At 40.5% G+C, this 27,118-nt stretch overlaps 1 protein-coding gene across 1 annotated transcript; it reads left to right on the top strand.

Moving 5' to 3' along the window:
• The first annotated feature begins 1,486 nt into the window (after positions 1-1,486).
• LOC121521753 (G-protein coupled receptor family C group 6 member A) lies at positions 1,487-25,985 on the top strand. The gene is made up of 7 exons (XM_041805913.1): positions 1,487-1,698; positions 8,437-8,728; positions 17,156-17,998; positions 18,110-18,325; positions 21,971-22,088; positions 24,856-25,755; positions 25,837-25,985. Exons 1-7 carry the CDS (start codon positions 1,487-1,489, stop codon positions 25,983-25,985), a joined length of 2,730 nt encoding a protein of 909 aa, XP_041661847.1.
• Positions 25,986-27,118: the final 1,133 nt, after the last annotated feature.

Genomic DNA, 27,118 nt, shown 5'->3' with positions numbered 1-27,118 from the left:
GGTTTGGCAGTTGCCAGGAAAACGGTACTTGTCTGACTGCACTGTGCCAAGTGCAAAGTTTGGTGGAGGGGGGATTGTTGGGCTTGTTTTTCAGGAGCTGGGCTTGGCCCCTTAGTTCCAGTGAAAGGGGCTCTGAATGCTTCAGCATACCAAGAGATTTTGGACAATTCCATGCTCCCAACTTTGTGGGAACAGTTTGGGGATGGCCCCTTCCTGTTCCAACATGACTGTGCACCAGTGCACAAAGCAAGGTCCATAAAGACATGGATGAGAGAGTTTGGTGTGGATGAACATGACTGGCCCCATACCTCAACCCCATAGAACACCTTTGGGATGAATTAGAGCGGAGACTGGGAGCCAGGCCTTCTCATCCAGCATCAATGTGTGACCTCACAAATACGGTTCTGGAAGAATGGTCAAAAATTCCCATAAACACACTCCTAAACCTTGTGGAAAGCCTTCCCAGAGGAGTTTAAGCTGATCTAGCTGCAGAGGGTGAACCGACTTCATATTAAACCCTATGGATTAAGAATGGGATGTCACTTAAGTTCATATGTGAGTCAAGGCAGGTAAGCTAATACTTTTGGTAATGTAATGTATATCCAGATACAGCAGAAGTGAGTAAAACAGCACAACAGTAAGCACATACTACATACAGTTTATTACTATCATCCGTTCAACAGACCAGTCATGACTACGGATGTTTGGGATGTCCTGGTATGGCTGACAGTGTAGATAAGATAAGGAAGAATGTGATTGTACCCACAGATTTCATGTTTCCTGTTTACATGTTTGCTCTGGTTTGTCTCAGCACCATTCAGTCTCTGCTGCAGGTTAGAACCAGACTGAATCTATGACAAACTTATTGACTGTTTTGAGACCACAGAAGACAAACATGGCTTTGTTAAAAAATCCTGTTTTTCTGTGTATCATTGTTATTGTCAGAGCTTATTCCCTTTCAGAAGAGATTAAACTATCTTTCTTTTGTTACTCCTTAGTATATATTAAAGCAAAATGATTAACAGTTCTCCTCTAAAATGTTGTCAGTTCACAGTCACTGGCCTTTTTACAGAGAGAACTGTTGCAGTCTGCCATGGCCTTTCTTTAACTTTAACTGAACATTCACACAGAAACATGTGTTGTCTTTCAAACTGGCAGGGCCAAAAAAATCTAAATGTAGTTTGATGCTTTTTTTATTCATTCTTTGCCCCTTATTTGTAATTTTAGACCAATATTTAATTATTTGATTCACACCTTTAGAACTACATCCTGAAACCCATTAGCTCACCTTTGTCTACTGATGCAACAGTCTCTTTCTTCTTTGTCCAAGCTACATTCCCTCTCTGGAGAGGATGGATCCTAATACCAGTCATGGGATAAAAAGTTCCTGTTTGAAACTGGTTTCTTTCACACATTCTTAGCACCTCCCATATCCCATGTGAGATGTTAAAAGGGTTTCGCACATCCTTGTACTGATTTTTCCTTCATGATGGAGAAGTGTCGAGTGTCTAACAGCCTTCTCTCCGCCCTGGTCGTGCTCACCTTCATCCTCACAGGTGTGCATGGATGTGACTTATCTCAGCCCGTCTGCGGTGCTGCAGCTGAAGGAGACGTGACGATCGGTATCATGTTACCGTGTCATCAGAAGGTGTCTGCGCTACATGAACGGATCACACCAGAGGGCTTCCACTGCTCAGAGTGAGTAAGACAACTGATGTTTTAGGTTGAAGATTGCTTTAAGTGGCATCTAACCTTAAAGTTTGTTTGATACTTTCTTTTTCTCACATAAGCACTTCTCAAGATGAACTCATTGTAAAAATACTTTTTTTTCTCTTCAAATCCTGGTTACCCTTATAATAATTACAGCCTTATTTGTGTGAAGATCCCCTCTCTTGAAAAGCTGAAAAGATTATGTGAACATGGCAGACCCAGTGGCAGTCTGTCACTGCAGCAGTGTTAATTTCAAAAACTAGACTTAGACTAACAAAAAAAAGATCTTTGATGACTAAAACTGACTAAAATTAAGTTTAGTTTTTGTCAAGATGACTAAAACTAGACTAAAATGTAAAGTATTTTTCGTCAGACATTCAAAATCTGTGATATTTCTCCACTGTGGGTAAATCTGTCAGAAAAGAATGCATTTGTATCTATTCTGCCGCAACAAGTCCAGCTGTAGAAAGCAGGGACCCCAGGTTTGGCAGAGTGCAGAGAACACACTACCATGATTTGGTACCAGATTTAGGCAAGAAAATAAATGCTTGGACTAAAAGTGAAGACTAAAATTTGAGGACTTTTTAATGGACTAAAACTAAACTAAAATGTTTTGAGTTTTTGTAGACTAAAACTAGACTAAAACTAAAAAGGATAGAAATTACTACAACAAAAACTAAAATGCCTTTCATTTAAGGACTAAAATTAAAAATAGCTGCCAAAATTAACACTGCACTGCAGAAACGTATTTTACTCATATTAATTGTTCAACATATGCATGGTATCAGTAACAGTTGGAAAGCACCATCTGGCAAACAGAACCGGTTATGAAGCAGCCTTTTAGGAGTGCACACCCAGCATTTACTGTTTGTTCACAGGAATTTTCCAGAAATCTCTTTTGCTTCACCCTGTGGTGTTCTGTGCACTCGCTGTGCTGTAGGTAAGTGATGACAGATGAATGGAAGTGGTGGCAGTGATGGTGGAAGTGCTTCCTCTTAACATGAAATATTTTATGCATCTATAAATCTGAGCTTGACTTAAAGGTGCAGTGTGCAAAACTGAATATAAACATCTAGAAGTGGGTTCTAGATTGCATTTCTCCGCTGGAAACTGTGGCAACCAGTTGAATTTAATGTGTATCTGTAATGTGAATACAATACAATACAATGACTTTATTTATCCTTTTTTCCTCTATGTTACCATGGAAAAATATAAAAATCCAAGATGGCGGCATCCATGGAGGGGACCCTCCCTATGTATGAATTAAAGGTTTATTCTGAGTTGTTTTTTCCAAAATAGCTATTTTTGAATTTAGATGACTAAACATTTATTATGTATCTGGTCCGTTTCTTTCCTCTTATTATTCCCACACCTCTTTGAACCTTAATTTAACCCCCTAAACACGCTCAAAAACTCACCAAAATTGGCAAACACCTCGGATTTGGTGAAAAATTTGATAAAATAAAAAAATTAATCCCAAACATGCCAAAATGTGCTCTCTAGCACCACCTAGGCACACTAAAACGGCCCTCACGGCCAGTAGGAATGTTGTAGAGAGATCAAACCAACGTTGAAACGCTCGTCTCATCGAGACCCACAAATCACGCACTGACACCCTTAACCTATCTCAAACAGGAAGCCAGCAATTTGCCTTTCAAAATAAAATTTTCCAAAAAAAAGGGCTCCGAACAAAATGTATCTTCCCCTAGGCCGTAAATCGTATCAGCTTGAAAATTGCAGAGAAGACACACTAGACCATGCTGATCAAAAGTTCTGAGCGGTTTCCAAAAACCAAGCCCTCAAAGTTGGTCAACCCCAAGGAAGCCCTCCCTGCTGCCCCCATTCAAATGAATGGGATGAGACAAAATCTGATCCACATAAGCTGCAGCAGTTGGGCCTCTACACAAAAAACCAAAGGTCCTACAGCTTTAAAAATGACATGGATGGATTCCTGACAAAATTTACTACAAAAATATCTTATTTTTAGAGAGATTTAGTCAAAATTGTGGCATCTGTGAGGTGAGATTCAAAAAGATTTCAGTCAATTTCACTCCTGAACAAGAGAGCAGTTAGTGATGATGTCACTCATTGATTGACAGATGAAAGCACCTGGAATGCAGGCATTAGTTACCATGGCAACCAGGGGAAGCCCCTTAATTAGCTCTGATCACGCACACACATGGAGCTGTTCCAATAAAGAAGCCCATTTAAGCAATGCTGCAATGGGATGGTGGGACTCTCATCAACATACAGTCCCCCATAAAGTCTTCGGCGACGTCAGTCGCCAAAGACAGTCACACATATATCCCATATGAAGTGAATGGGAGAGATGGTGCATTTGTGTGTGTGTTAGCGCATGAAGCGCGCATGAGTGTGTGTTTGTGTGTCTTACAGACGCAGGTTTTTTTAACATTACAATAAGCTTACCGTGCAGCTGGTCATGTGACTCAATGAAGGCAGGGAAAATGGAATTGTGTAATACACACCCTTTCTAAAGTCTGAGGCTCCTGAAAGAGCTGCAGGTACACACCTCAGCTTAAATTTGAGCAGGTCAAAGGGTCAAAAAGGGATGAAACCCTCAAAGTGTAGGTCAAACAGGCATGAGGGACGTGCGACAGACCGAGGACCCGTCCAATGCTGCCTGCAGCTTTAATTTAGATGGACCGTCTTAGAAATGTTTTGCTTTATTTTACCAAGTTTGTTCAGCTAAATGCAACTAGGCGAAATATTACACACTGCACCTTTAAAGAAGACCAAGTCAAAGTGCACTTTTTTTAACTTTATAATGACTAGCTGGGGTTATTTCTATGCCATGTTTTTGTTTTGTTTCAGCAGTAACAATAAACCTACTTTATTTTATTGACTGTCCTTAATTCAGCAGTTAATAATCGACCTATTTAATGTATTCATTTGTAAAAATGGATAACCGTATGCATGATTAGAAAAAAATTATAATGACATTGTCAGAAACTATGCATTAGTTGGTTTCCACCTTTCCCTGAGTTTTCTTCAGACCCACCCTGGTTTTGTTTGATCAACACTAAAAAGTCAAGTTGGTTTAACTTTTAGTTCAATACAAAAAAAAATTAAGTATAAGATAAGCTTTGCTCAAACTACGTAATAAAAATAAGTTCACTCTACTTTGAATTATTTTCACATGCAGAGACAAGTGAGCTGTTTATGGAATGATCATGCTTGTTCCACATATATAAATTCTGCATCACTGTATTGAGATGTGATGGAGTGAGAGCTGGAGAGCTGGTTGTTGAGTTAAAGATTGCATTGCCTCCAGTTACTCTGGCCTTCTCTCACCACCACAGACTTGCTCGTTAGGTTAAGTGGTGACTCGATGATTGGCTGTCGACGTGAATGTGGGTGTGCCTGGTTTGTCTCTGGATGTCAGACCTGCCACTGACTGGCGACCAGTCCACACTGTAAAACCGAAGAAGCTGAAACCGCTCAAAATTTTGGAGAAACTGATTATGTCAATTTTCTTAAGAAGTGGAAATCATTTTTTTTTAAGTTACTCATATATTTATGCCACTTTTATATCAACTTTACTTTTATAAGTTTAACTGCACTGTGGAAACTTTCCCACACTTAAAGGGATATTTCGGATTTTTTGAAGTTGGGTTTGGGCGAGGTACTTGGTGTGCCATTAGCCTCCAGAGATTTCAGTGTGTGTTTCCCCTTAAATAATAAATGGCTGTGAGAAGCTAAGCTGTACATGGGTATAGTTTATCTGACTAATTAAGCAAGTTTAAGGGTAAAAATGGGCCAAATAAAAAAAAAAAGCTGGCTCAAATGTATGCCATAGCTGGCATATTGTACCATTTCATTTTTTCACCCAGAACACCATTGTGTTTGAAACTATTAAGTGCAAGCTTCAGCCACATGCTGTTCTACCTCAGATGATCTGATCAGCCGTTTGGGTCTGCGGGCCTTGGCATACTGAGTTAAAGTAAACTTGAAGAGTAAACTAAACTGAGTTAAAGTAGACTCGTAGAGTAAACTAAACTAAGCTAACGTAGACTTGTAGAGTAAAATAAACTGAGTTAAAGTAGACTTGTGAAGTAAACTAAACTGAGTTAAAGAAGACTTATAGAGTAAACTTAACTGAGCTAACATGGACTTTTAGCGTAAACTAAACTGAGCTAACATGTACTTTTAGCATAAACTAAACTGAGCTAACATGTACTTGTAGAATAAACTAAACTGAGTTAAAGTAGACTTGTAGAGTAAACCAAACTGGGTTAAAGAAGACTTGTGACATAAACTAAACAGAGTTACAGTAGACTTTCAAAGCAAACTAAACTGAGTTAAAGTAGATGTGACGTAAACTAAACTGAGTTAAAATAGACCTGTAAAGTAAACTTAACTCCGTTAAAGTAGACTTGTGACGTAAACTAAACTAAGTTAAAGTAGACTTTCAAAGCAAACTAAACTGAGTTAAAGTAGATTTGACGTAAACTAAACTGAGTTAAAGTAGACTTGTGACGTAAACTAAACTAAGTTAAAGTAGACTTGTAAAGTAAACCAAACTGAGTTAAAGTAGACTTGTGACGTAAACTAAACAGAGTTAAAGTAGACTTGTAAAGCAATCTAAACAGAGTTACAGTAGACTTTCAAAGCAAACTAAACTGAGTTAAAGTAGATGTGACGTAAACTAAACTGAGTTAAAGAAGACATGTGAAGTTAACTTAACTGCCTTAAAGTAGACTTGTGACGTAAACTAAACAGAGTTAAAGTAGACTTTCAAAGCAAACTAAACTGAGTTAAAGTAGATGTGACGTAAACTAAACTGAGTTAAAGTAGACTTGTAAAGTAAACCAAACTGAGTTAAAGTAGACTTGTGACGTAAACTAAACTAAGTTAAAGTAGACTTGTAAAGTAAACCAAACTGAGTTAAAGTAGACTTGTGACGTAAACTAAACAGAGTTAAAGTAGACTTGTAAAGCAAACTAAACTGAGTTAAAGTAGACTTGTAAAGTAAACTTAACTGCCTTAAAGTAGACTTGTGACCTAAACTAAACAGAGTTAGACTTTCAAAGCAAACTAAACTGAGTTAAAGTAGATGTGACGTAAACTAAACTGAGTTAAAGTAGACTTGTAAAGTAAACCAAACTGAGTTAAAGTAGACTTGTAAAGTAAACCAAACTGAGTTAAAGTAGACTTGTAAAGTAAACCAAACTGAGTTAAAGTAGACTTGTGACGTAAACTAAACAGAGTTAAAGTAGACTTGTAAAGTAAACATAACTGCCTTAAAGTAGACTTGTGACCTAAACTAAACAGAGTTAAAGAAGACTTGTAATGTAAACTTACTAAGTTAAAGTAGACTTGTAAAGTAAACTTAACTGAGTTACAGAAGACATGTGAAGGAAACTAAACTGAGTTAAATTAAACTTGTAAACTAAACTGAGTTAAAGAAGACTTGTGATGTAAACTAGACTCAGTTAAAGTAGACTTGTGAGGTAAACTAAACTGAGTTAAAGTAGACTTGAAAAGTAAACCAAATTGAGTTGAAGTAGACTTGGAGAGTAAACTAAACTGGGTTTAAGAAGACTTGGAGAGTAAACTAAACTGAGTTAACGTAGACTTGTAAAGTAAACCAAACTGAGCCAACACTGACTTGTAAAGTAAACCAAATTGAGTTAAAGTAGACTTGTAAAGTAAACGAAACTGGGTTAACATAGACTTGGAGAGTAAACTAAACTAAGTTAAAGTAGACTTGTAAAGTAAACCAAACTGAGTTAAAGTAGACTTGTGACGTAAACTAAACAGAGTTAAAGTAGACTTGTAAAGCAAACTAAACTGAGTTAAAGTAGACTTGTAAAGTAAACTTAACTGCCTTAAAGTAGACTTGTGACCTAAACTAAACAGAGTTAGACTTTCAAAGCAAACTAAACTGAGTTAAAGTAGATGTGACGTAAACTAAACTGAGTTAAAGTAGACCTGTAAAGTAAACCAAACTGAGTTAAAGTAGACTTGTGAAGAAAACTAAACTAAGTTAAAGTAGACTTGTGCAGAAAACTAAACTAAGTTAAAGTAGACTTGTAAAGTAAACCAAACTGAGTTAAAGTAGACTTGTGACGTAAACTAAACAGAGTTAAAGGAGACTTGTAAAGCAAACTAAACAGAGTTAAAGAAGACTTGTAATGTAAACTAACTAAGTTAAAGTAGACTTGTAAAGTAAACTTAACTGAGTTACAGAAGACATGTGAAGGAAACTAAACTGAGTTAAATTAAACTTGTAAACTAAACTGAGTTAAAGAAGACTTGTGATGTAAACTAGACTCAGTTAAAGTAGACTTGTGAGGTAAACTAAACTGAGTTAAAGTAGACTTGAAAAGTAAACCAAATTGAGTTGAAGTAGACTTGGAGAGTAAACTAAACTGGGTTAAAGAAGACTTGGAGAGTAAACTAAACTGAGTTAACGTAGACTTGTAAAGTAAACCAAACTGAGCCAACACTGACTTGTAAAGTAAACCAAATTGAGTTAAAGTAGACTTGTAAAGTAAACGAAACTGGGTTAACATAGACTTGGAGAGTAAACTAAACTGAGTTAAAGTAGACTTGTAGAGTAAACTAAACTGAGTGAACGTAGACTTGTAAAGTAAACTAAACTGAGTTTAAGTAGACTGCCTTTGCTGCTTAAGGGTTTCTGGTTGCCTTTTTCCCATAACAGTTTGCTGTTATATTCATCTCTCTTCATTTATTTATTTTCAGTTTCGATCTGGAGTCCTTCATGTTGTCTTTGGCTATCATTCATGAAATTGAGGTGATAAATGCAGCTGCTTTCCTCCCTGGAGTTCGTCTTGGATATTTGATGTGTGACACATGTTCATACGCCAGCAAAGCTCTGCAGAACGTTGAGCACATGCTTGCAGTCAACAAGTCTCTGAGTGTAATGTGTGATTACACAAACTCCATACCAACTGTCAAGATTATCTTAGGAGGGCTGTACTCCGAGGTTTCTATCGCAATAGCCAGACTGCTCAATGTCTTCATGGTCCCTCTGGTGAGTCACTCACACTGCATGTTCACAAATACATGAACATATCACCTAGCATCATTTAGGTCTTTGAAGGACACTTGTGTGGCTGTGCTCCAGGTTAGGCCAAATTACTCTAATTATGTTGAGTAATTTAACATATTTAAATTTACCCCAAAAGCACAATTTTACCATAAAACCTTAAGAGACAGCAAATTGGCAGCAAGTAAATCAGAGACAAAGACAGGACTGGCACTCAAACAATGCAGTTTATTTTGATAAATGTTGAAATGAGCAACAAGTCAGTATTACTTTTTAAAAAAAACATAAGATTTCTTTTTTAGCTCTTTCTTTAAAATATGCAAAAGTTTAAAAAGACACCACTAAGTTGCTTTGATTAAATAAAGATTAAACAAAACAAATAATTAAGGAGAATATTGCAGACTAAGGGCTTTAAATGCTTGCTAGTGACTGGAATGGGGGTGCAGACTACTTACCATACACACTGGTGCCCAAACCCTGCACTCACACACTGCAACCAAAGACGAAAGAAAACGTGCCCACTCACACACAATTAAGGGGAAGTGAGGTGCCGGTGGTGAGGCCTATACCCACTGCCAGCCACAATGCGCTCAGATGACAAACACCACTCAGCCTGCAATACTCCCGAACACAGGACAAAACAGAAGAAAAACAAAATAATGTCAATAATGTCTTTGCAAGGGAAGAAACAACCTAACCTGTAAAAACAAAACACTACTCTAACCAACCAAAGCAAACAATTCAGCAGGACGGATCATACAGTTAACCTAAATAAAGCATTCTAAATAAAGAAAATAAATGCCAAAATCAACTAGCAAAATAAGGCAAAACAAAGAAGCCCAAAACAAAACAGCTAAAACAGTGGCAGTCAATCTATAAAGAGATTCATTTAAATGTTAATACCACACTGCCAGAAACATATTAAACTAGAAAAGTACTCAGAGAGCGCAGACCTCCGTCATTAGCCTTATCTCCCAATAGTACAGATTCCTTAAAAAAAAAAAATCCTGGATCCAGACGGTGATCCGAATCACTCCCAAAATCTAATCAGTTGTGTGTCTGACATGCTCTCATCCCAACACTGCTGGCTTTCACTTTTGTCAACCTTGTTCAATATTTCATCCTGACTCTGAAAATGTTAAATAAATCCATCCAAGGCCAAAAAGTTGTCTCTTGTCAGTCTTTATAAGTTTGGAACCTTACAAACCCATCTCAGTAGGAATTAGTATCTCCCAGAGGTGGGAGAAAGTCATTGTTTTGCAAGTCTTAAGTAAGTCTCAAGTCTTTAATCTCAAGTCTCGAGTCAAGTCTCAAGTAAAGACAAGCTGAGTCAAGTCCGAAGTCATAGGCTTGAAATTTTCGAGTCCTTACAAGTCATAAGCACTGTTTACCAAATAAAACGCCATTTTAACAATGTAACAATCTATTAAATTTGACAATACAATGAATGCATTTTGCATTGTTCTATTTTTTAAATAAAATAAGACCAGTGTGACAGAACTTAATCAGACAGAAAAAGAGTGCTGACATAGCATTCAGGATATAATCAGTGCTTCAACAAATAAACTTCTGAAGACGTTGTATTTTAACTCATCTAATGTAAGTGTGTGTCTGTGTGGTGAATGTGTGTATATGTATGTGAACATGTTTGACTGGTCAACATTAGGTTTCCCATATTGGTCTTTCCTCCAAATGGCTAAAGCCAGCCCTGCCTCACACCTGCAGCTCCCCCTCACAAATCGTTCTGTCCTGCCAGTTTGTTGCTTTCATTTTTCTGTTTCTGCCCTTTTGACAGTATTTATCATAAGTATGTCTACGACCAAATAAAACACCCATGTTTGGACAAGTTTTACTCAGTTTTACATTATTTCAAAATGTGATCCGTATGTGTTTGGCTCATTGAAGATGATGCGCATCGTAAAAGTCATCATCAAATAAGAGTATGGGAGAGCATTGGCAGGGAGTGACTGAAGAAATGTGTTAAAACGAGGGCATTAGAAGCTTATCTTGGAACACAAGACAGCACACCCCTATGAATTAACTTAATGAAGACAAGCGCCACCAGCGGACTTCCTCTGCACTCTTTTGGGCACGTTCCTCCGTCCAGCGCACATCCAACAGTAATAAAATACAAATTTTCATTTGAATTTGGAAGTTAGATGTAGTATGTTGTATTCGAGCTTTCTATGAAGAGCAGGACGGGAGACGTGCATAGCCTTTGTCTGAACCTTTATTGACACCTTTCATTGTACATCCACACATCCGGTCTATCCTCTAATTCCTACCCCTTACACTGTTCCTACTCATACATACTCTCAGTACATCTCCCCCCTTTAGTATAGTGTAAGGCTTTCTTGAAAGAACTTGTGTTTTTACCGTACTTGCCGGTAAGTATAAACAATAAACATGAATTGTTAACAGCAGCACTTAACAGTCAACTAACGTTCCATACATTGTTACTTTCTTCACAATTGAACGTGTTCACCTACTTATCTAAATTACTTAAACCAAAGAACCTAGAACATAAACACATCTCCTCTCTAGGGGTCAGGGTCGACTACCTAGGTCCCCGAAGCTGTGCAGGGGTTATTCTGCCCTGTGTTACCACAGCTTTCTATCTAATGACAGGTAGTTAAAGGTCCATTCTTGTTGGAGTTCGGACTGTCCGCCCTGCCCTAGTCACTCTGGGAGTCCCTGGAATGACCCTGATGTGTGATCTGTTTCTCCGTATACTTCCTGATGGAAGGTCAATGTTGTATGACCTTGGTGTGTGTGCTGGACCACTTACAGTCCCTGTATCCTTGGCATTCCTCACCCAGACTCTCTGTCCTGCCTTGAGTTCCTCTCTCTTCCTTGTGTTGTGTCTTTTGTTGAACCATGAAGCTTGCTTCTCTTTCAATTCCTCATCCTTCCTTCTGAAAGCCTGGAGGTCTGGCCATCCTGGCAGTAGCTTCCCCTTACTAACGGGCAAGGGTGTCCTGATGTTGCGGCCCATCAGCAGCTGTGCTGGGGATGAGCCATGTGACAAGGGGGTGGCCCTGTAAGCCATTAGGGCCTTATGTGGATCCTCTCCCTTTTTCAGGAGTGATTTTACAGTCCTCACAGCCCTCTCAGCTTCCCTGTTACTTTGAGGATAGCGGGGGCTGCTGGTTACGTGTTTGAAGTCATAGTCTCTGGCAAAGGCTGCAAACTCTGCCGCTGAGAACTGAGGGCCGTTATCCGTGACAACAGTCTCTGGGACCCCATGGCGTGCGAATACAGCCTTCAACTTTTCTGTCACATGGGCCGGGGTAGTGGAGGTGAGGTTGGCTACTTCTATGTAGCGCGAGAAGTAGTCAACTACCACAAGGTACATGGCACTGTTCCTCTGGAAAAGGTCTGCTGCAACACACTGCCATGGCCTGTCAGGCAACTGTGTTGTCAGTAGTGGTTCTGGTGCATTGTGAGCCTCTCGTGCACAGAGTCTGCAGTCTTCCACCTTTTGTTTTATTTGTTTGGTCATACCTGGCCACCACATTGACTGGTTTGCTCTGGCAATGCATTTTGTCATGCCCTGGTGGCCTTCATGTACTCTGTCGAGCATCTCCTCCCGCATTGTGGCAGGTATCATGAGTTGTCCCCTTTTCATCAGTAGTCCTTCTGCAACCAGCAAATCCTGGTGATACTGCCAGTACAGCTGAAGTTCTGGTGGAAGAGCTTTTGTGCTGGCAGGCCACCCTGTTTGCACCATGTTTGTCAGTCTTTTGCATGTGTTATCTGTTTCCTGTGCAGCTCTGATTTGTGCCAGCCTCCCCTCTGATACAGGTAAGCACCCCATGTGGTTGATTGACACACTCACATCCTCTGCCAACTGCATGTCATCTGCTGTAGGCGGGTCTTGTAGTGGTGCCCTGGAGAGTGTGTCCGCCGTGATCAAATTCTTGCCTGGCACATGCTCTATCTTGTATGTGAAGCTAAGCAGTCACAACCTGAATCGTAGGATGCGTAGTGGCAAGTCATCAAGGGCTCTGCTGCTCAACAGAGGAATGAGAGGCTTGTGATCTGTCTGTATGAGAAAGTCCTTCCCAACTAGATAAGACCAAAAACGCTCACATGCCCATGTCAGTGCGAGCGCTTCCTTTTCAATTTGGGTGTACCGGCGCTCCACATCTGTCATGTTGCATGAAATAAAGGCCACTGGGCCTCTCCCAACGGTTGCTTCTGAGACATAACCCCTCCCAGCCCAAAGGAGGAGGCATCGACTGCAACTTTTGTCTCTCTTTTCAGGCAATACTGAGCAAGAACAGTGGGTGAGCTAAGTTCCTGCCGAAGTTGGTTGAAGGCCCGCTGCTATGTGCTCTCCCACACCCAGTCTGTGTCAGCCTTGAGCAGTTCTTGCAGTGGATATGTGAGCTCTGCAATGTGTGGAGAAAATTTTCCCACATAGTTAACCATGCCCACAAACCGTTTCACATCAGCAACGTCCTTAGGCACTGGCATTTCTGTGATAGCCTTGATTTTTCCTGGGTCTGCCTCAATGCCTTTTGCACTGACAATGTGGCCTAGGAACATAACCTTATCTACCGCAAAGTGGCACTTGTCGCTGTTAAGAGTCAGCCCTTCCTGTTTAAGCCGCTCCAGCACTTGGTGTAGTCTGTGGTCATGTTGTTCACGGGTAGATCCCAACACAAGAATGTCATCTGCATGACACACAGTTCCTTCCAGTCCTGACAACATCTGGGTCAATCGCTTTTGAAAATGTTCAGGTGTGGATGAAATCCCAAACGGGAGTCTTTTGTAACAGTATCTCCCAAACGGGGTAATAAATGTGGTCAGTGGGACTGAGTCTGGATGTAGTGGTACTTGCCAAAATCCCGCTGTAGCATCCAATTTTGTAAAGACTGATGCTCCTGCTAGTTTAGCTAAGGTTTCATCCACAGCAGGCAAAATGTGTCTTTCTCTACAGATGTACTCATTTAGGTGAGTCATGTCAGAGCAGATCCTCACTTTATCTTTGGGTTTTGGTGCTACGACCATTCCTGCACACCAATCTGTGGGTTCTTCAATAGGTTCTATCACTTCCATTTTAACCATTCTCTCAAGTTCAGCTTTAACTTTGTCATACAATGGGAGAGGTACACGTCTTGGCAGTGCTAATGCATACGGCTTGGCTTCCTCCTTTAGCTTTATCCTGTACTCTCCCTTTAAGAGGCCCAACCCTGTAAACACTGTGGGGTACATCTGTTTCATGTCAGACACTAGCTCTTTAACACTGTCCACTGGGTGCAGTAACCCCAGTGCAGAAATGGCTGGGAATCCCAGCAAAGGCATAGCCAGTTTTTGTATCACATACACTGGTTGTGTTGTTGTTTTACCTTTGTATTCCATGACTGCACAGAACTGTCCAGTTGCCTTCAGAGGTTCACCGCTGGGTCCACACAGGGGTTTTGTGGTTCTGGTGAGGGGACCATGATTTTTTGTGGAGTAGCTAGTGGCTGGAATAACTGTCACATCCGCTCCAGTGTCAATCTTGAAAGTCATGCCTTGACCATTCACTTTCAATGTCTTTTTCCACTGTTGAGGCCTTTCTCCTGTGGACACTGCTCCCAGGAAAAGAGTGTCGTCCTCTCCTTCCTGTGCAAGCACTGTGCCTACTCTGCCTGATCTACAAACAGCTGCAAAGTGTCTCCTCTTTTTGCATTTTCTGCACGCTGCCTCCCTTGCTGCACAATTATTCAGAGAGTGTGTGGGTACTTTTCCACACCGTCGCAGTGTTTCTGTCCTTTTTGGTACTCCTTGTGTCCCTTTCCATAGGCTGTTTTCCCAATCTGGTTTTCTTTATTATTCTTTTTCTTGAATTTCAGCATATCCACATTAGCCTCTTTCCGTTCAGTGCTACTCATCTCCCACACAACAGGTTGCTGTTTCTTTCTTTCTTCATGCCTATCTCTTATCATTTCGTCCTGCAGTGGGCCATACTGACAGTTCTCTGCTAGTTTATACACTGCAGATATGAAGGATTCTGCTGAATCTCCTGGTTCTTGGCATCTTTTGTTAAAACGAGCTCTTTCATAAATCACATTGTGCCTCCCAACAAAGTATTTATCAAAAGCTTCCTTTACTGCCTTGTACTTCTTTCTGTCCTCTGTTCTTAGCCCTAGCGTGTTCAAAATGTCGTCAGCTTTATCACCCATGGTGTAAACTAATGCGTTAACCTGGTATCCTTCCTCTTTACTGTCCAGTCCTGCCGCCATCCGAAACTTTTCAAAGGGACGAATCCAGTTTGGCAAATTTGAGTAGTCTGAGAAGTCGAAATTTTCAGGTGGGTTTATAGAGAACAGGGATTCCATCTTGACTGTAAACAATCCTCACCGTGCTCTCTCGTGGCGTTAGTGGACGAAGCTGCAGCCTTACTAGTCCAGTTAGCTCCTGTTTCTCGCCGAGCGGGACAGACGTTACTTGCTCGTAACGGTCATTTGTTTATTTATTCTCACCTGACAACTTCTTCCGTTCTCTATACAAGACGGGGTTCATCACTTCTGACACCATGTAGTATGTTGTATTCTGGCTTTCTATGAAGAGCAGGACGGGAGACGTGCATAGCCTTTGTCTGAACCTTTATTGACACCTTTCATTGTATGTCCACACATCCGGTCCGTCCTCTAATTCCTACCCATTACACTGTTCCTACTCATACATACTCTTGCTACATTAGAGTTAGTCTTCTTTGTGTGGAATTATATTTATAGAGGATTTCGGGAGGATTTTTAAAGTTAGCCTTAAAAGAGCCGCAACTGGTCAGGTTGAGTATCACTGCGTTAGTGGAATACATTGAATGGGGGCACACTTACTGAAAATCTCAAGTATTTTCAAGTCATCGGACTAAAGTCCGAGTCAAGTCCCGAGTCATTGATGTCAAAGTCCAAGTCGAGTTGCAAGTCTTTGATGATATTGTCAAGTCGAGTCCAAAGTCATCAAAATTGTGACCCGAGCCTGAATCGAGTCCAAGTTGCATGACTCGAGACCTCTGGTACACTGGAGACAGTGTAGCCATTTGTCTACAGCCTACAGACATTATAGCGTCACATACACACTCAGCATGTGAACAGCAGCAAACATGCTGTAGACACTAGCAGAGTCATATTTATGTAAAATCTAGTCATTGCACTTTTCCTTTTTCAGTTAACACGCTTCTTATGCTTATGACATCTCTGTACTTCACCACCTTCTGTTGACAAATGCTTGTTGTCTCTAGGGAGGTGCGATCATGGGTGCCAACATAATAAAAAGGATTACACCTTTGTTTAATCTCATCTCTTTGCCCCTTTTAGCTCACAACCTCACTCTACAGATTATGTAGAGTCAAAAGCATGTCCCAAATTATGTTGACCAAAATGTTTGAAACAACTCATTAAGGCTGGTTGTAGATGGCTGATGGTGCATTCACTTCCAGTGTCTTTGCTAGGGATGGGACCATCGTACAATCATAGTCAGTGGATGAGTCCATTTTCTTGCACTTATTTAGGTTTTCTTGGGTCCTGGCGGCAGCAGACTCCATGTCAGTATGTCTGCTGAAGTATAGATGAGCAAGTTCTTTCACTTTGCTGTTCTGCATTTTTGGGTTGACTGTTAATTGGCTGTTGCAAAGGCCTTAAGTGTTGTACAAACACTCCTTTACCTTCAGCTAAACTATAACCTCCCTCTCTATCACACGACAATTTTTTAATTGTATCTCCTGGCAGCAAGTTTTTCCTTCCATTGTACAGTATTTAGGTAGTTTAGAATCCCCCCAAGTAAAGAAAGTTTGATTTTAAGAATAATTGATTAGTTTGTGCCTGAAAACCACCATTGTGAATTCTTCTCATTACCCCCTCTCTGCAGTGTTAAAATAGCTGTAGTTAGCATTTTGAAGTATTTCCTCAGATCTCTGCACAGGCAGGAAGATTGTTGTGTGATTTTTTTTATTCAGACCATGCTTTGCTCCTCCACAGTTTAGTTTGTTACCTGAGGTTCCCAGCACTGATGCTATTGTGGCAGAGAGATAGCATGTCGTATGGATGTCTGGCTTGTGCAGGCTTGACATTTGCATGGCTGTGTTAGACAGGAGCTAATAGTGCATCTGTTTATGTTACACTTCATATTTTCATAATTTTTTTATATTAAGTCTTTCAATGCCTGTGTGTTTTTTTCCATTTATTTATTGAATGATAGATTTTATTTTCCATGTCAAATATTAAAGCCGTGGCTCTACAGTGTACCTGGGGGAATTTTCATTCTGTGTTGGGTGTAAAACAGGAAAGATACCTGCACTTTATGCCAGGTACACAGTAGCGTCTGTTCCCTTTAATCCTAATTTACACTTAGCCTCGTGTGTTTGTTTGTTTTTTTGTGTGCATTTTAACAAATTTTGGTTTTATCCTCTGTCATTATCAGATGAGCAGCACGTCATCTTCACCAGAGCTGAGTGACAAGACGCGCTACCCGGTGTTTGTGCGCACCATTCCTAGTGATGTACATCAGACCAAAGCTTTGGCCAAAGTTATGCTTCACTACGACTGGAACTGGGTTGGCGTCGTGTACGGGGATGATGATTATGGCAGAGCAGCTTTCCGGAGCTTCCTCAGGCACACTGAGGAGAATGGTGTGTGTTTGGCCTTCCAGGAGGTGCTGCCTCATTACCTGGACCACTCTGACAGGGAGCGCCGTATCAGGCAGGTAGCTGAAAAGATCCGCTCCTCCAGTGCACAAGTGGTTCTCCTAATCCTCAAAGCAGAGCTGGTGAATTTCCTCTTCAGAGAAATGATGAGGACCAACACCTCACGGATCTGGATTGCCAGTGACTCCTGGTCCAGTAGTTGGGCTCTTGCTCAAATGGACGGTATTAACACTCTGGGGGACATCCTGGGTTTTACCTTTGTGGAAGGAAAGAGTGAAATGTTTGATAGCTACCTCAAGAATCTTACAGCAACCCCAGGAGGACACAACCTCTTCATTGAAAAATACAAAAACATCAGATTTAATTGCACCCCAGAGTGTTTCTCCAGCATGCCTCCATCTTACTGCCCATCAAATGAACTGCTAAAGATCAAATCCAATGAAGCCTGCAACATCAACAACCCCCAGGAACAAAATGATGACTATCTTGTAAAGGCTCTGGACACAAGTAAGGCCTTTCCTCACAGAATAGCAGCGTGGGCTGTGGCAAACGCTCTCAAAAAGCTACTGAAGTGCGACAATTCTTCATGTTCAGGAGACACTAACTTCCCCCCATGGAAGGTAAAATCAACATTCTCAGATTAGAATTACTGTTAAGGGCATTTGGGGAAAGTATCTGTGAGGTTGTTTCTTGCTAAACTAAAGCTGAACATCTCATCCTCTGTTTTACAGCTTCTCGTTGAACTAAAGAATGTGAAGTTCAAGCTTGATGGTCAGGTTTTCTACTTCGATGAAAACGGCGATTTTTTAAATGGTTATGATCTGATGATGTGGGAAAAGGGCAGCCAGCACAGAAGATTAAGAAGGATTGGGAAATATCATATTCCCGGTGAACGCATAGAGCTCCATGTGAAAAATTTAAACTGGCTTTCAACCGGCAACAGCACGGTAAGATTACAGTGATTACTGCAGCAGCCCGTCTGGTTGCTATAAAAGTCCGTGTATTCTTAATGCACTCTATAGAACTAACAGATCCACAAGTCAACACAAAGATCAACCAATCAGTCTTAATGCCAATCCAGAACAAATGTTTGTAGACACAAAAAGGCCAGGTTTAGACGCTTTACACCAGGGGTGTCAACACCAGGCCCGGGGGCCAAATCCGGCCTGTGGTACACGGCCCGCAAGATCATATTACATTTTAACTATAACTGGCCCACTGGTATGAGGTCTGCAGATTTCCTCAAGTATAAAAATGTAAACTAAACCTTGATGATTAAAAATATCCTTAAGTCGGGGTGCAGGTGGCGCGCCCCATGAACACAGACGCCCAGGTTCGAATCCGGCCTGAGGCCCTTTACTGCATGTCTCCCTCCTGCTCTTGTCCCTGTTTCTGACTCAATCCACTTTCCTCTTCGATCAAATAAAGGCTCAAAAATGCCCAAAATAAATCATAAAATATATATATCCTAAAGTCATCAAATTCAGAGTCAAGAGTAAAAACAATTAGATAAAATTAATTTATGTTTTCATTTCCAATTATCAATTTTGCGTCATACAATCAAAACTTAAACTAGGATTTCATATTTTTGTTTCATATTTTGACCTTTTCAATCAATAATTTTGGCCTTTTAAATACACAATTTTTTAATTTTGTCTCATATTTTACATTTTTGATCTTTTGAACTAATAAGTTGGCCTTTTAACTTCAGATTTTGAGCCTTTTAACTTATCATTTTGACTTTTTTATATTGATGTTTATCATCAGAGCTAAGTAGTTTTTTACTTCCCATAATTCATCACTAGTGAAAATGAGGTTGAAAGTTTTTGGTTAAATGTTGACCCTGTTTGACCCTCAGGTTAGACCTAAATCAAGATTCTGGCCCTGGCTGGGATTGAGTTTGACACCCGTGCTTTATACAGACCCAACATTAACCACTGAGCACTAAGCCACAATAAGCAAAGTTTTAGTAACAGAAACCTAGAGCGTGTTCGGCAGCCATCTGCCACAGCTGTATTACTTTGCTGCTTTCATTAAACATCTGCAATCCATGTCTGTTCAGATGGATCATTTCCTTTTTGGTTTAGGTTCACCACTCATGTTTTTTCCACACTGAGTATTTGTAGTGCATGAGATCAATAACCAGTGCTGGCCAAGTTACTGAAAAAAAGGATCTAGCTACAGTTACTGCTAGCAAAAAGTAACTGAGTTAGTAACTAATTACTGCTTTGTAAAAGTAACTCAGGTGTTACTTTTTCCTTCAGTACTCATTATTGTACACATCACATTCATTTGTGTTGTTGTGGCAGTGTGAGCAGAAATAACTGATGTCATAGAACATTGTAGCCATTATTATCATGTTGGAACTCAGTAGAAATGTTTCTTTTAACACTGTAAAGCATTTGTTCACTGTTTAAGAAGTCTAAAATAGCTGCACTCTACTGAAAGAGTTCAGATTAAATCCCAGCTGCTCTCTAAATGTCTTTCCTGTTTATTTCTCATTATTTCTCATTATTTCTCAGGCAGCGACTCTACAGTTTATGTCAGAAGTGTGTCTTTAACAATACTCTATCAGTCTGTTTAGTGCTTCCTTAGTGACACACTATGCAGCTGGCGGTGATTTAAAATCCAGTCTTGGTTGTTGATGTGGCAAAGCGGCGTTTTGACGATTGATTAAAGTAAAGAGAGATACCGACAATGCCACCTGGGGATACACCCCAGGAAATAATTACTATTTAACCTTGCCCAAAACCATAATTGAAGGCACACAGGTAAGGAATGACAAGGCAAGAGACGTGGTTCAACAAAATATTAAATTTTGTTTTAATCAATCAGATGAAAAAAAGCAATAAAGAGGAGCAGCTGCAAAAGAGAAAAAACATTAAACAAGTAAAACTTTTTTAGAAAAGTGAACTAAATGTATTCTTTATTTAAAAAGATCCAGTATGAAGTACTAAAATGTTAAGTAAAAACACAGCTACTGTCCTAAGGCAGACTACACTGAGGAAGGTGTGGGGATGTGCTACCTTACCCTTGGTGCAGCACATCAACAACACAACAATCTTCAAACAAACTAAGGTGTAGCCTACTTGTGCCCCAGTGCTCTACACGTAGGTGGAGGCCCTCACCCTGGGTGCCCAGCCTCCCAACAAAGTGACACCAACTCTGGAAAAAAACAAAAAGCATAACCTAAAACAAATGAAACCCAGCTGGTTAAAGGCAAAATAATTTTAATGACTAAATAAACAAGGAAATAAAATTACTCAAATAATAAAACCAAACTAGTAAATATGGCAAGCTAAAGGCAAAAGAGAACCATAACGCAAAGTCACAAAAGGACAATGTGAAAGAATCAACATGGAGGAAAGGGCAAAAAAACATCTAACTGAGGGGCAAAAATGAGACTCTAAAGAAACACTAAAGGAGGGCAAAAACAGCAGCACACATTCTGCAAAGAAGGAAAATAAATTTGAACATAATTTGAAAATGTCTTTTAAAAGTCGAATCCATTCAGCCACCCTACTCAGCACTATGTGGTGTGAAACACCAAAGCTTCTGATGGGGAACCAAAACCATTTATCAGGGCCACTACTGAATCAGAAGGCATGAAGTTTGGTAAACTCACTAAATCTAAAATTAAATGATAGGACTCTGTCCTTACCTTTAAGCCAACAGCAGCAAACACCACCAGCATGCCAGGCAGGAGCAAGAGGTCTAGACTCTGCTCCAGGTGCCGTTTATAAGGTTGGCTGAGGGAGTGCAGAGGGGAATGGGGCTGAGTGAGAGGCTGCATTCAGCAGCAGAAACCTGTCAACTCAGTGCTGTCTACCACAATCGGATTGACTGGCTCCTCCTTGGTCTGCTGAGCTAACGTGAGCTGTACCTGGGTTAGCGGTGTTTGTAGCGTCCGGTTCTCTGGAAACTAGTTTAGCTGAAGCGTGTGTTTAACTTGGTACTTTCTGAGGTTTGAATAACTGTTCTTGGCAGTGGAAGAATTTTCTTTCCTATTCTTTTTCATCCTTTATCTTAAAGTTATGTTCATATTTCCAAGACAGAGAGCTCATGCTGGATTGTCAGCCATGATGTGTGTGTGCATTTCAGTGCCTGTGTCTGTTTGTGTGTCTCTGCAGCGGCTCTCTTCTTTCCCCCAGGGTGCTGCTATGCTTACAGTCCCCTCACGTCATCTGACAATGTTTTCTAACCTTCATCCTCCAGCTGTTGGCTGTAAAAGTAATGAGTAACAAGTGGTTTAAATTCTCTACAATCATTATTGATTTTAATATGAAACACTGCTAGCTCTGCTGTAATATGATTAGAAAAACAGCACAGAGAAACACAGCAACAGGAAACAGGAAGTGACAATCCCTGCGTTAGTGCCATCAAGGCCTTATTGCTGATTGGCTGATAGTTGTGTGATAGTTGGGTACAGGACATTAGGTTAGTGGCGGTGCAGTTGCACACCTTTTAATGAATGAATTTGATCAATTATCTGTCAAATAAGATCAATATGAATGTCCTATATTGGCATCAATAACTGGCCAGGCTGATAATTGGTCAACGTCAATTTTTGTTCCCTTGTATTTCTCGTTCAGACTCCTCAGGCCAGGTGTTCACAGCGATGTGCGCCAGGTTCAGTAAAGAAGATCTTGAACGTATCCTGCTGTTACAACTGCACTCCATGTGTGGCAGGGACCTTCTCTGATGATACGGGTATGGATGAACGGCATTTTAACACATTTGTAACATGTAAATGTTCAGCCTGAGCTTTCACAGGGATCTTTTTCCCTCTCTGGAACATAAACTCTGTTAGGCTTTAGGGCCCTTGGGTTGACTGTTTGACTAAAGTTTTACCCAATTTCTCTGCTGCTTTTTACATACAACATGATTTTGATGTTTCTTAGAGAAATACAAAAATCTAGAAATGGTGAAAAGAAGAGTTATTGGGCTGTGATGAGCAGAGGTGTATAGGTGTCACACCTGCTGCTGCTCACAATGAAGGAGAGAGAAGGATTAAGCACTGCAGCAGCATGAACATAGGCTAAAGAAATGCATTTAAATAAATGATTACACTGTTTAAAACATTTTCTAATTAGGATCATTGTATGGAACTATTTATCCATGTTTAGTCATACTGATGTTGCTGTGGCCCACAGGACACTTGTTTAGAGCAAATCTGGTCCTGAACCAACCAATATGACTTTTACGCCAATGTAATCTGTATTTGGCTGTTCTTTATAGTATGAAATCCCCAAAACAAGTCAGATTTGCATGGATCAAATAATTTCACCATGGCATTTCATAAACAACCAGCTGTCAGCATGGATGTGCAAAATGACATTAAATATACTACATGTTTGTGGGGACCAAAACATGATACTAGTTTCCTTCAGATAAGACCACTGTTGTAGTACTCGAGTCCAGGACTCGGGCTCGACTCAGACTCGAGACCTGATTTGGAGGACTTTGGACTTCTACACGGACTGATGGTTTGGGGACTCAACTACAACACTGGATAAGACCAATGCTATTTCCCCATTAGATTAACCATTTGAACGATTTGAACCATTTTTCTGTAAACTGTCTTTTGTTGAGAGTTTTGTTTTTTACAACACAAAAACCTTAAACATTATTCCTGACTTTCGCTCCAGTGTCCTGTCCTCTCCAAAAACAAAATGTAGACAACAAAGCGGACCCCACTCACTGACACCCTGAGCTCCTGCTATGTTTGTGAGCTAACACATTAACCCCAAACTTTTTGTGTCTGCCATAAGCCAGTTACTCTGGGGACAAAAATACTGCCCTTGATGCCATGGCAGCTCGTTCAGCGGCAGTGTTGTCATGCTAGTACTGGACCGTCTAATGAGACAATGACAGGTGTGCCATGGCAGTGCATTCATGTAGATGCTATTATGTAACATCCAGCCGCGGAGAGGACAGGAGAATGTACCTGCAAGTGATTGGAAGTCCTGGTAAGCCAGGGGGTAAAATTTAGAATTGGCAACCCAGCATACTGGTGTGTACCGGCACACTCAAATACTGAATCCATGAAGAAACAAATATGTCATCCTAATAACGAGGAACTTACAGTAGATTGATTGACAGCATTAGCTTAAAGAAAAAAGGACTTTTTACAGATACGAAAGGAATGTTACAAGGTGCAGATCTTTGCTTACCTTAGCTAGTTGTTTCAGAAGTCACTGTTTCTTGATATCACCATTTCACTCGTATGTAATAGATGTTTTTTCTTCTTGTTTGGGAGGTCCTGTCCCTACGTATACCTACGTTTATACCATGGTCTTAGTGAACACCCGATTCTGATTGGCTCTGGAACTTCCACTCGTGTCCATTAACTTCTGATATATGGACACCGTTCGAGCTTCACATGTAGTTCCGGTCAAAAAATCATTACTGTTCCAAATTAATGCACAGCAGCCATTAGCCGTTACTCTATTGGGAGTAACTATAGCAACATGAGACAGTCATATTTTCTGAGCAGGGAGTACAGCGCTGCCAGCCTAAGAAGCCTGCAGACTGGCATCAACTGTCACTTAACTGGTATAAAAAAAAAATGACAGACTCCAGGTTTAAGACCAGTAACGTAAGACGCTCTTATCTTCTATATCCGATGTACGTCTTGTTTCCAGGCTCGCCTTAACTCTGAGAGGTGTCACACAAAACTCACTCCCCTCCTGTTCTAACTGCTATCGACAGAAGATTTAAATAACATAAACAAAAGAAAACAAGCCATTATTTCTTTGTAGAGCCAAAGGAAACACTTATGATAAACCGTCATGATAATATCTGATAAATATTGACGTGTCTGTCGGACAATCAGCAGCTGCAGGGCGTGGACAGCTCCATTTCACATCTGTGACCTCGTAGTGCAGAAGGAGGAATTATTCTGTTTATTCAAACAGCTGGTCTGCTAAAACTAAGCTTTCTATCAGATGACTGTTCATGTTAACGTACAGGTTTATAGTGTGGCCACAGATGACTCTCAGTCTCACTCATCTTCATGTCTTTTCATTGATAAATCTGTTCAGAAAGTGCACTGAGCGGACTAGTTTTTTTGTTCCGTTGTAACTTCGTATCTATGGCCCGTCCTATTTACTGGAGTACTAAATAATGTTTACATTCCCTAAGATTGTTATGGGATTGGAATGGCTATTCCAGTCAAGCCCTCAGGTGTTACTAGGGGAAAGAAATTGTTGTTTTAGTAAAATTTTCTATTTTCAGCACAAAACATATAAAATCATAACTTAGTAGTTTTATTTATTTTTTCTGTTTGCAAGTGACCATGGTATAAGCGGGTAATGCCCGATGAGGTGTCCAATTATCAGGGATTAATGGACTTTGCGGAGGCCTCCACGTCGTCCATTAATTCCTGATAATTGGACACCTCGTCGGGCATTAACCCTCAACATTCAACATTATACAGTCTTTGCATTTAAGACTCTACCACCATATTCTCCAACAGATCTTCATGTGTGTAAAAAGTGTCCCAATGAAACCTGGTCTCTGGAGGGTTGGAGTGAGTGCAAGCCGAGATGGGAGTCGTTCCTACGGTGGAGTGATGCTCACCCCATCAGCATGGTAGTGGCCGCAGCCTTTGGTATCCTGCTGCTGTTTGTAGTTTTGGTTATCTTCTTAGTGCACAGAGACTGCCCTCCAATGAAGAAAGCAGAGGTGAGACTGTCCTGTGTGATGATGGCCGGTCTGATGGTAAGCTTTGCAAGTGTTATATGCTTCATAGGAAGACCCAGCATGCACCTCTGCCAGGCCCGTCAGGTGATGTATGCGATGGGCTTCACCTTGTGTGTATCCTGTATCCTTGTCAAAGCTTACCGCACCTTCCTGGCTTTCCTTCCCTTTGGTCAGATCACAAACAGGTATCTACACGAACTTTACAAACCGCCTGTGATTGTCCTCATCATCACGTCTCTGCAGGGTGTCATCTGTCTCCTCTGGCTGCTATTTGACTCTCCCCATGTTGACAACACTCCTCCGTCCCCGCACAGCATGGTGAAGATAATCCAATGCAGCGAAGGAACCACATTCATAGGTTTTGGCGTGATGCTTAGCTACATTGCTCTGCTGGCTTTGGTTTGTTTCCTCCTTGCCTTTAAAGGGAGAAAGGTTCCTCAAGAGTTCAGTGAAACTGGCTACATCATCTTCAGCATGCTCATGTATCTGTTTGTCTGGGTGTGTTTCATCCCAGTGTATATCACCCATGATGAAAAAAGGACTCCTGTGCAGGCTTCAGCCATTCTGGTGTCCACATACGGTATCATCTTCTGCCATTTTTTCCCCCGCTGTTACGAGGCTCTACGAGGGACAGAGACAGATACTTTTGAAAGGATCCTGAAGAGATGGGGAGGTGTCAGTTCAGACATAGACTTAAATATCCCTACATTTAACACACCCTCAAGACATGATAGATTTTCTGTCTCAACCACAGCATCTATACTGAGCAGCCTGGAAACACCACAACCCAAAGATGCTGAGGAGGTCATTAAACCAGTTTCACATGAAAAGACTGATCCTGTTCTTCTGTCCTATAACCTGGGGGCGAACATGAAAAAGAGACGCAGGAGTGTATCCTGCTAAAACTGATTGCAGGAAATTTGAATGTGCTGTGTTAATTTTGATATATCTTTTTACTTTATGCTGGGCTGAGCATCCAGAAAGCATTCACAGAGCTTCACTTTTTTCACATTTTATATTACAGCCATATGACATTATGGATTAAACTCATTTTCACCTCCAGCTTCTATAAACAATAACCCACACAAAAGTTTGAATGTTTTTTGCAAATCTTTTTTTATTTATTTATTTTTTTTAAATCCCATGTACATAAGTATTCAGCCTTTGCCATGAAACTCAGAATGGAGCTCAGGTCATCCTGATATCACTGATCATCCTTCAGATGTTTCTACACATTGATGGACAGGGTGACACCTGTGGTAAACTGAGGTGATTGGACACCTGTCTATATAATGTCCCTTAGTTGACAGAACATGTCAGAGCACAAACCAAGCCATGAAGTCAGAGAAACTGTCTGTAGATCTCCAAGACAGGATTGTATTAAGGCACAGATCTGGGGCTAGACTGAAAAAATGAATCTGGGCAAAAGTTTATTTAACTAAATTTAATCTTCGATATCAACAATAAAAATCCAAGTTTCTAGCTTGACATAAGTACATCTCATTTTGTAGTCAGTTTCTTTTGTTAAAAATACAAGACATTGTGATTCTTTTTCCTAAACTAGAATAATTTAGGTAATGTAAGCCAATCGTCCGAAGTTTATCCAAATAACTAAGCCTGACTTTGTTACCTTTACACAGTTTCATTCTGTGTTTCAAAACTACAAAAAAACTACATTATCCATGAATAAATGCCCCTGTGATGCATTGTGGGTATTTCAAATGAGCGATAAATGGCTTTTCTAACAATCAGAAATAGATTAACTGCTAACTGAAGACATGGCAGTGATGATAGATCAGATTGGTGGGATTCAAATCTGGGGATATGTCGGCAGAATTTTCCCATGATGCGCTGGGGCAGAGTGTTTCTAAGTATTTAGATGTGTTTAAATGTGACCAGGTGAGTTTAGATGTTGAATGATGGACAGAGATCACTGCTGGGATTATTGGATTATTGTTGATTTTGATGGTCAACACGTCTGCACCATGAGTGAAAAGAGGACTTCCTGAAAATGAGTTGATTGTCTGACTTATGAT

This window comes from Cheilinus undulatus, linkage group 14 (genome assembly GCF_018320785.1).
Source record: "Cheilinus undulatus linkage group 14, ASM1832078v1, whole genome shotgun sequence".
Classification (NCBI taxonomy): Eukaryota; Metazoa; Chordata; class Actinopteri; order Labriformes; family Labridae; genus Cheilinus; species Cheilinus undulatus.
Note: the sequence above shows the minus strand (reverse complement) of the source record. Positions and strands in the feature narration are given on the sequence as shown.

Bases quoted from the DNA above. Each gene is read 5' to 3' on its own strand.
- LOC121521753 (XM_041805913.1), top strand. From the start codon at position 1,487: ATGATGGAGAAGTGTCGAGTGTCTAACAGCCTTCTCTCCGCCCTGGTC. The intron at 18,326-21,970 runs GTAAGATTACAG...TTTCTCGTTCAG, and splicing joins TTTCAACCGGCAACAGCACG to ACTCCTCAGGCCAGGTGTTC. The intron at 22,089-24,855 runs GTATGGATGAAC...ATTCTCCAACAG, and splicing joins GACCTTCTCTGATGATACGG to ATCTTCATGTGTGTAAAAAG.